Below are 9,575 nucleotides of genomic sequence, written 5' to 3' on the forward strand. Positions count from 1 at the left end.
GGTATACAACAGATTCTCCAGACATGGAGCTGATGTATTCCTGTTGACGTCATCTTCCCATCTCCTTCTGTTCTTTTGGGATTTGTTTTGAAGATTAGTGAAGAGGAGAACCACAGGCTTAAACAGCTTAACTTTGGGAATTAGGGATTTAGGCCAAAATGTAAAAATAAAACTGAATTCTTATTTTCCTACAGGAGTGGCAAAAACTCAACTACGATATCTACACCCTGCGACAGATTCGAAGGGAAGTGAGAAATAGATGGAAACGCATTTTAGAAGATTTAGGTGAGTCTGAAAGTGATTATGAAATGGTAAAAATATCCAGTTGTGAGCATTCCTCTTCACTTTCTCCAGCATGGTTTTTATGGCAGGAATGTCAGTAACTGACTGATTAAGGCTACTGTGTACTAATTATTTTCCCAATCCCGTCGTCAGATAAACATCTGATGTTTCTGTTATCAACAGACCCTGTCTTGAGGACATATTTTGCCATGTGTTACTCCATCTGTCCTCAGTATCAAGTAGCACAGGGCAGTGGAATCATATGGGCACCACCATTGACTTTTTGGGCATTGTACATTGATTGCATTATGTGGGAGTGATTGGCCAGTTAATCATAGCTTTATAAGGTAAGGCAGATTGGGAGAAATATTATTTGTAAGAGAGACAGCAAAATACCTGTGGTATTAGAGTAGATATTGGGTATTGATTTTTCTTAAATCTGCCAGGGTTGTGATACAATAAACATGGTCCTCACATTACAAAGTAAGCTTGTTTTCATGTTTTAGAATAATGAATTTATCAATTTTGAAGTCCTCAGTCGTTCTGCTTTGAAAGAGAACATGACACCTTGGCATCATAACCTTTCAAAAGTGGGGTACCAAGTTGCTAGCCGCTGTTGCTTTAGTTGGGATATGATGGGGTGGGGTGGAACTCTCCCTCTTTACTCACCCAGTATTGTTCTGACTTCATAGTCTCCTCTTTATGATGTAAGTTATCCCAGGAAGGGTAAATCTATGAGTCTTTTAGACCTTTGCAGTAAGTAATTTAACCAGTCAGCCATATTGCCCCGGGGAAGGGAATCTGGGCTTGGAGAAGTAGGGCCTGAAGGTGACCATTGTGCAGGTATCAGGGGAAGTAGGAATTCAGGAAACAGGGGAGGAGGTGAAGAGTGGGGAGTGGGAGAAGGGTTTCCAAACCAAGAAAAGGGGCAGCAGGCAGTCAGTGGATGAGTATCCGAGGCTTAACTCGGAGGAAAAAGTTAACAAAGAAAATCTGGTAAGAAGAAATCGCAAGGGAATTTTAATTAAGGACCCCACCAACCCCACTGTGGTGGGAAGCAGCACAGGCAGTGGTGCCTTGGGCTTCTGTTTTCTCATATTTCTCATCCACTGTTGGGTCCCTTAATCTCCTGCAGGACCATCATTTCCTTATGACTAATTAACGTGAGGGTTCAATCTCTTTACCTTAGGTTTTCAAAAGGAAGTAGACTCTTTGTTGTCAGTGACAAAACTCAGCACCATCAGTGATTCTAGAAACACAAGGGAAGCTCGGGAGATATTGTTGAGACTGGCTGAAGAGACCAATATTTTCCCAACCAGTTGGGAGCTTTCGGAGAGATACCTCTTTGTTGTGGTAAGTGGATGTCTTTCTCCACCTGCTCTGATTTTGCTCTAAAGTTTTGCTTCTCTATTAGTCCATATTCTCAGCATTCTCACACCACCAGCTCCACCATGGTATGAGGTATGGCAGACGATTCTGGCATCTTGCATTGGTACCCAGTGGCCAGCACATCATAATCACTTGGAGGGCTTTAAAAATTCAGGTTTCTGGATTGCACTTAGACCGGCTGAGACTTGCATTGTGGCTCAAGAATCTATCTGTATTTTTCAGCCAATTTAGCTGTGCAGTCAGCTTTTTGAATCATTTCTAGGTCAAAGAGATGTGAGAAATATTGTGTGTATAACCTAAGATTGAAAAATGATTTGAAAGGACGTTAAGAGCAGTGGAATGTTTCTTGGATAATGTAAGTAAGGGCTAAGGAGTGTCTCTCAATTTGTTGGGAAAAATTTAATAAATGTTTTACTCACTCATCATTATTTCTAGGATGGATAGTGTAGTTTTTAGATTGGTTTTCCCACGAACACGGCTTGGTTCCCATCTTGACAACAATTGTATTTTTAATTTTTTTGGCAGGACCGTCTCATTGCACTCGATGCTGCGGAAGAATTCTTTAAAGTTGCCAGTCAGACGTACCCCAAGAAGCCTGGGGTCCCATGCCAGGCAGATGGCCAGAAAGGACTGCACTACCTTCCCTTTCCAAGTCCCTAAGGGAGAGGCTACGAGGCAGAATGGGATTTCTCTTACTGGAACTCAACAGCCTACCAAAGTTGGACAGATGCGTGTAAAAGAAAATGGGCAAGAAGAGGCTAGCTAAGAGAAAAAGGATTCTGAGTCCTACAAAAGTCTAAGCGTTTGGATGTCTGCTCATCACGAGGACTTGACTATATGAAAGTTGAGGCTGTGTTGAAACGCCCTGGTGATCTTGCATCAGAGAGTTGGTCAGTGGGCTATTTCATCATGGGTGATTAGATTCCAAGAACCCATTGCCCCCATTTTGGTTTTGGCTGTACAATAAGCTCTAGCCACTAATCCTGTTGGGAGAATAGGATGTTCTAGTTAATAAAATAAGATTAATAGAGCTATCATTGAGCCCAAATATGGATTACCAATTTTTAAATAATTGTTATATAATATAGGCTAACACCAAAATAATACCAGGCGTGACAAGACCTTTCTTTGATTTGGAAGCACCTACAGAACCTTGGAGGTGTTGGAGGCATCATTTTGAGATTATTCAGAAGTTTAGATGTACCAAATAAGAGGACTATCTAGGAGTGCCGCTCAGAAGTGAATCCTAAATAGAATGCTCCCAAGCAGAACTTGCGGCAGCTACATGTGAAAAGCTGTGTCTTCAGCTGTGGTACAAGCATCTGGAATTCTCAACGTTATTGATATCTGGTTACCTCATTTTTACGTATTGTCCAGCTCTAGTCCACAAGCCCTTGATATTTTATCTGGGATAGCATCTATTTGACCTTTACTGTCTTCTCTTCTCTTTAACCTGTTTCCAGCTTGTTGATTGAGAGTTGCACCTGCCCAGGGACCTCTCATGCAGCGTGGCCTCAGCTCCAGGACCCAGAGTGGGCACGGAGAGCCTGTGGTCACAGTGCACTGGGGTCAGTGCTCACCCTGCCAGCCTGGGGCTTAGCCCCGCGAGGCACCAGCAGCAGCAGTAGCAACTCTTCAGGCAGTGTTGCATTGAAGAAGGTCATTGCTGGACTTTCTTCCATCCTGAAGATGATTTTCAAAGTGGAGCAATTCTGTCAATACAGTTTGCGTCTATCCACAGATTGAGCAGCCCAGTTTCAAAAGTTAATTGCCGGGCTTCCCTGGTGGCGCAGTGGTTGAGAGTCCGCCTGCCGATGCAGGGGACACGGATTCGTGCCCCGGTCCGGGAAGATCCCACATACCGCGGAGCGGCTGGGCCTGTGAGCCATGGCCGCTGAGCCTGCGCGTCCGGAGCCTGTGCTCCGCAACGGGAGAGGCCACAGCAGTGAGAGGCCCGCGTACCACACACACACACACACAAAACGGTAATTGCCACCTAAGCAAGGAGCTTGCCATGAAATCAGGGTTCATTTTATTGAAAAGACTTTGAGAGCTTGTCGTATTTGTCAGTAGACTGCTGAGAACAATGGCAATATTTTTACTTTTACAGGTTTTACTTTTCTGACTTCAAGTTAAAAAGTAACTTGTATTTAGTCTGTGCGGGGGATTGTGACCTCACAATTTCCCTACCCTGATTAGCTCTTTTGGTAGTGAACACAATGTTTAAAATATTTGTTAGAGGAGATACATGTTCTCCATTTATGAATGCTTTGCAGACCGATTTAACTCACATGTTTCAGGAATATTCTTCCTAGTTTAATAAGTAAACTAAAAGTTTTATTTTTTAAAATAAAAAAGACATTTTCTATTTTGTTTTATTTAGTACTTAGTACCTCTCTCATGTTGTTTAAAATTAGCCTGCAGATATGTTCCCTCACATCTATAGGCTCTTGCAAGATAAACATACAAACAGTGAGACAAACAAAAACAAACAATAAACCAAAACAAATAAAAAACTTTGAAAATCATATTGTTTTCATCCTTGTCCTTGGAATTTGTATTTTGTCTTTCTGCCTTTTTTTGGTGTCAAAATAGATGAGATTGTTTGCATCTATGGAGAATACATTATAACCATAGTCTTTATTTTTGGTAATGAATAAGTAAGGATAAAATTGTCTCTATGATTATAAAAACTCATGGAATTATCCAGGAAATTTGCCTTGCAAAGGATTAAAAGGTTTCTGTGTTTACTTTTCAGCTGAATGTGTGTCATATTTCTGAGAATTAAGAAGGAACAGATATTCTTTCCATAATTCCTTTAAATTAAAGGGTAAAGAGGCTGAGAGATAGATGGGCTGAAGGACCTCCCATCATTCTAAAGCTAGTCAAGGGGCAGATCTGTGCTCAAATCCATTGAAGAGTACATGAGAGAGGCTTGAGGGTGACTGACATGACCACTTCAGGTCACAAGGTGCTCAGCACAACTGAGATCCAAAGGTTCATGTGTGTCTGCAGGGCAGTTTCAGGTGGTAGATGGATGGAAAATTTTATATTAATAGTTACTTATTTTAGTGTGCACCAGGGGGAAAACCCTGTAATTAGCAGACAGAACACCTGATTTCCTATTCCATGAATGTTATTGCAACAAATAATAAAGTATTTATGTTTTCTTAAAGGAGGCCCCAGTAAGGCACAGTGGACACACTGGCCAAAGTGATAAAGAATGCTTTGGTGAGGAGTCACCAGCATCACTGAAAACTCAGTAGTATCCCTGTAGGCCAGAGGGTGTTCCAGAAGTGGGCTCACTGGTAGCAATGGGGATGGCAGAATAGGGGCCCAGTGGCAATGCTTCACTGTCAGGAGACAAGTGGACACAATTATCATAAGAAATGACCAGATCTGAGGGTTACCTGCAGAGAGATTTGGAGATGGCTGATGGATCGTGGCATCCCTAGGGGCAAAATAGATAGGTAGCCAATAAGAGTATTGCTCAAGCCGTATCATCGAAAGATCTCAAGGATGGAGGATCAGGAGATAGGTAGGACACAGCCACAGCCACATAATAAGTAGTTATGATCTCTTGCCAAGTTTCCAGACCTTGGCTATTTTCTAGACCCAGAAACTACTGACTAAAGGAAAGACTAGGTCCCCAAGAAGGAAGACTTTGAAACACCACTGCAAATGTATATGGCACTGCTTCCCCTAGTCCTGCCTCTAAAGGACCTATGGTCATTTGCTGAGATAACTGTACACTGGGGAAAGGAGTATACACAAACACTCTGAGGACATGGGACACAAGATCCAAGTTGACATTGATACCCAAGGACAAGAGTATCATTACAGTGTGCCATTTAGAAGGAGGGTACATGGAATTCAAATAATAAATGGAGTCCTACCCCAGTTCTAACTCACAGTAGGTCCATTGAGTTCATGGATCTACCCAGTGGTCACCTTCCCAGTTCCAGAAAAAATTATTGGGCTGAGCATACTTGGGACTCGGCAGAACCAACATTCATTTTTTGGCCTGTGGGTTAAAAACCATCTTAATGAGAAAACTAAGTGAAAGGCTCTGAAACTGCTTCACCCCCTGGCCAAGACAGTAAACCAAAATCAATATTGCACTCCAGAAGGATGACAGAGATTAGTACCCTTAAAGACCTAAAGGATGCAGGAGTGTTGGTCCTGATTATAATTCCATTTAATTCACCACTCTGGCCCTAAAACTAGATGGACACTGGAGAATGGAAGTGAATTATTGAAAATTCAACCAAGCAGTAGCCCTAATTGCAGCTGCTGAGCTAGAGATGGGATCTTTGTGAGAATAAAGTAACAAGCCTCAGCTACAATGTGACTGTTAATGTGGCAAATGCGTTCTTTCCATACCCATCAGAAAGTCGGTCAGAAAGTGTTTGCATTCACTTGAGATGGACAACAGTATACATTTACGGTATTGCTCCAGAGCTATCTAAACTCTCCTGCCGTCTGTTATAGCCCCAAAGGATCTGGACCATGTGGACTCTGCAGGATATCACATCGGTTACTGCTATATCGGTAACCTTAGATCCGATGAGTACCAAGTGGCAAATGCATTGGACACCTTAAGGAAAGACATGCACTTCAAAGGATGAGAGAAATTCTACAGAGTCTCAGGGGCCTGTCATTTCGGTGAAGTTTTCAGGGGTCCATTGGTCTGTGGCATGCTGAAACATCCCCTCAAAGGAAAGGTTGAGTTATTTCATCTTACACCTCCCACCTCTGCGGAGCCAGCAGAATGCTTGGTAGGCTTCTTTATGTTGTCACCTAGAAATACTGCTCCATCCTATTTAACTGGGTGACATGGAAAGCTGCCAGCTCTGAATGAGGTCCAGGGCAAGAAAGGGCTCCAAAGCAGGTCCAGGCTATGGCCAAGTGGCTTGACACTTGTATCATAGGACCCTGCAGACTCCTTAGTATTAAAAGTCAGTGATAAGAAAAGCTGCTATGTGAAATTTATGGAAAACTCAGTAGGAGAATGACAACACAGACTCCTCGGGTTCTGGAGGAAGGCCATGCCATTTGCAAGGGATAATTACACATTACTTGAAAAACTGCTTATCACGAGTTGGGTTTTTGTCAGACTCACAAAGGCAAGAGTGCAAAGTCTAGCAACAATCTACTTTTTCCCTGTTATTTTTAATATAAACTCTTAATTTTAGAATAGTCTTAGATTTACAGAAAAGTTCCAAAGGTTGTACAGAGCATTCCCATATGCCTTATATCAAGTTTCTATTATTAACATCAAACCGTAGAATGGTACATTTGTCACATCTAATGAACCACTATTGATGCATTATTATTAACTAAAGTCCATAGTTTATTCCAATACCTTAGTTTTTACCTAATGTCTTTTTCTGTTGCAGGATCCTGTCCGGGTCACTGTATTGGATATAGTCATCATGTTCTCTTAGGCTCCTCTTGGCTGTGACAGTTTCTCAGACTTTCCTTGCTTTTGATGACCTTGAAGTTTCGAGGAGTACTGTTAGGGAATCTAGAAGAGAGATGATAAGTATTACTGTGGCCTTGAGACCAGCTGTAGCAGTGGGGCTGTAAGTTGTTCAGTTAGCCTTTCTTCAGGGAAAGAAATGCCCCAGACTCCCAGAGGATCCTCTCCCAGGATGTGCCATAAAAAGCAAGTGGGGGCTTCCCTGGTGGCGCAGTGGTTGGGAGTCCACCTGCCGGTGCAGGGGACACGGGTTCGTGCCCCAGTCCGGGAAGATCCCACATGCCGCGGAGCGGCTGGGCCCGTGAGCCGTGGCCGCTGAGCCTGCGTGTCCGGAGCTTGTGCTCCGCAACGGGAGAGGCCACAGCGGTGAGAGGCCCGCGTACCGCCAAAAAAAAAGCAAGTGGATCCAATCAACACAGGGAAGCACTGTAGCGGATAATGTGGAGTACTGCTCGGGTCTGCCCGCTTTGGGACTGAACTATTCATTCCTCAGCTTCTGGCAGTGTTGGTGTCTGAGATCTCAGCCGGGTCTCTCTGTAGGAATTGACCTCAACCAGTGAGAGCTGCCTTGTCCAAGGCCACTCCCCTGTTAGGGGCATCCTGCCTCTACTGACTAGTTAGTTGTTGCAGGGCTAGAAAGAGTTATCCTAGCTCTAGAGCTCCCCATTAGATTGACTGAGGCCTTTATTGTGACACCTCAGTACAATTGTCCCAACCCTGCCTTTTCTCTCTCCTCCGTAGGTATTTGCTTATAAACTTCTTGCACGCCAATCTCCATTTCAGAGTCTTTTCTTCAGGAAACCCCATCGTGACAGTATCTTGAGTCAACAATGAAATACACAAGTCTGCAATTGTAGCTAACACATTCATAGTGATTCTCCATTAGTGCTGGAGCATTTATGTATTGAAATATGTATTATTTCATTATGAGTCATTATATTAAATACGTATTTATCTTTGGTATTTGGGCGTTATTTTAAAAAATGTTAATTAGGTAGTTGTTGTTATTTGTAAATTCGTTTAACATAAGTGGTTAAATCATTTTTAAAGATCATCATGAAATTAACTTTCCTTTAGCTGAGAAATTAAAGTCAGTAACTTCTGGAAGAGGACCGCATTGACAACAGCAGAATCTAGTTTATGTGATTACTCGCCGATGATCAAAGAGGGATCGTGGCACAAAGATGGCTTGTTTTCTGTTGGATTAATGCATTTATCCATTCTCTCAGGTCACTTTCTATTACTAACATCACAAGAAGTCTGTTTGAATTTGAGTAAGTTGCATTGAAAGGAATATACTCATAATTTCCAAATCACTACTGTTTACAATGTTTCAAAGAGTTATTATTAGCTTCCAGAGTATTATTCTATATTTTGCTTTGACAGACTACAAATGGACATATGGCATTTCAATTTTCATCTCTCTTAGCTTATGGGTTTAGAAACCTGGGCTGTGGAGAACTGAGTCAGGGAACCAAGTCTTAACTGATTCTCATCCTTTAATCATTTAGTAACTAAATGGGATATATCTGATTTTGCTACTCATCTATATTCTAAGTATTTAGTGAGATTAAATTTAGAAAGAACAGTATTTTGTATACATGTATATATTACATATTATAAAATGAACAAAAGTAAAATTATGAGATTTATAAGAGCTAAATAAAGCACAGACCAATCAATCAGTACTCTTTCAAAAACCAACAGCTGTAGTGTTTTTTTTTTTGCGATACGCAGGCCTCTCACTGTTGTGGCCTCTCCCGTTGCGGAGCACAGGCTCCGGACGCGCAGGCTCAGCGGCCATGGCTCACGGGCCCAGCTGCTCCGCGGCATGTGGGATCTTCCCGGACCGGGGCACGAACCCGTGCCCCTGCATCGGCAGGCGGACTCTCAACCACTGCGCCACCAGGGAAGCCCCAACAGCTGCAGTTTTTAGGTAGCAATTTACTTTAAAAATTCTTCCGCATTAGTAGTGTGAAATGTGTAAGTAAAGTTGATCAAATATCCTAGAGACGTGTATTTAGCATTTGAAGTATCCTAATCAGGAACCTACTTTCCAAGATGGTTGTTTAATCATTTCAATCATCTTTATCAAAATTTATACCAGAAAATTCATTAAGTTGTGTAAAGTGTGTTAGGAATGATTTTTCATTTATGAAATGAGTAGTAGGGTAAGTGGTTAGCTAGTGGTTAGCTAGAAAGACTGGCCTCCATCATCTTTGCAGGATGAAGGTGTTAAGAATCTCTTTTTTTTTTTTAACATCTTTATTGGTGTATAATTGCTTTACAGTGGTGTGTTAGTTTCTGCTTTATAACAAAGTGAATCAGTTATACATATACATATGTTCCCATATCTCTTCCCTCTTGCGCCTCCATCCCTCCCACCCTCCCTATCCCACCCCTCCAGGCGGTCACAAAGCAC

General features: G+C 42.2%; 1 protein-coding gene across 1 annotated transcript in view; it reads left to right on the plus strand.

Annotated features, from left to right (window-relative positions):
• Positions 1 to 4,199, plus strand: part of MREG (melanoregulin) — a 67,325-nt gene extending 63,126 nt beyond the window's left edge. Inside the window, exons 3-5 of the mRNA XM_022567627.3 lie at positions 195 to 285; positions 1,472 to 1,635; positions 2,197 to 4,199. Of these exons, the coding sequence (XP_022423335.1) occupies positions 195 to 285; positions 1,472 to 1,635; positions 2,197 to 2,331 (390 nt within the window). The 3' untranslated portion in view covers positions 2,332 to 4,199. The remainder of the gene's footprint in view (positions 1 to 194; positions 286 to 1,471; positions 1,636 to 2,196) is intronic.
• The last annotated feature ends 5,376 nt before the right edge of the window (positions 4,200 to 9,575 follow it).

Source organism: Delphinapterus leucas, chromosome 8 (genome assembly GCF_059928025.1).
Source record: "Delphinapterus leucas isolate spDelLeu-1000000601 "Yukka" chromosome 8, BTC_Dleu_Yukka2, whole genome shotgun sequence".
Classification (NCBI taxonomy): Eukaryota; Metazoa; Chordata; class Mammalia; order Artiodactyla; family Monodontidae; genus Delphinapterus; species Delphinapterus leucas.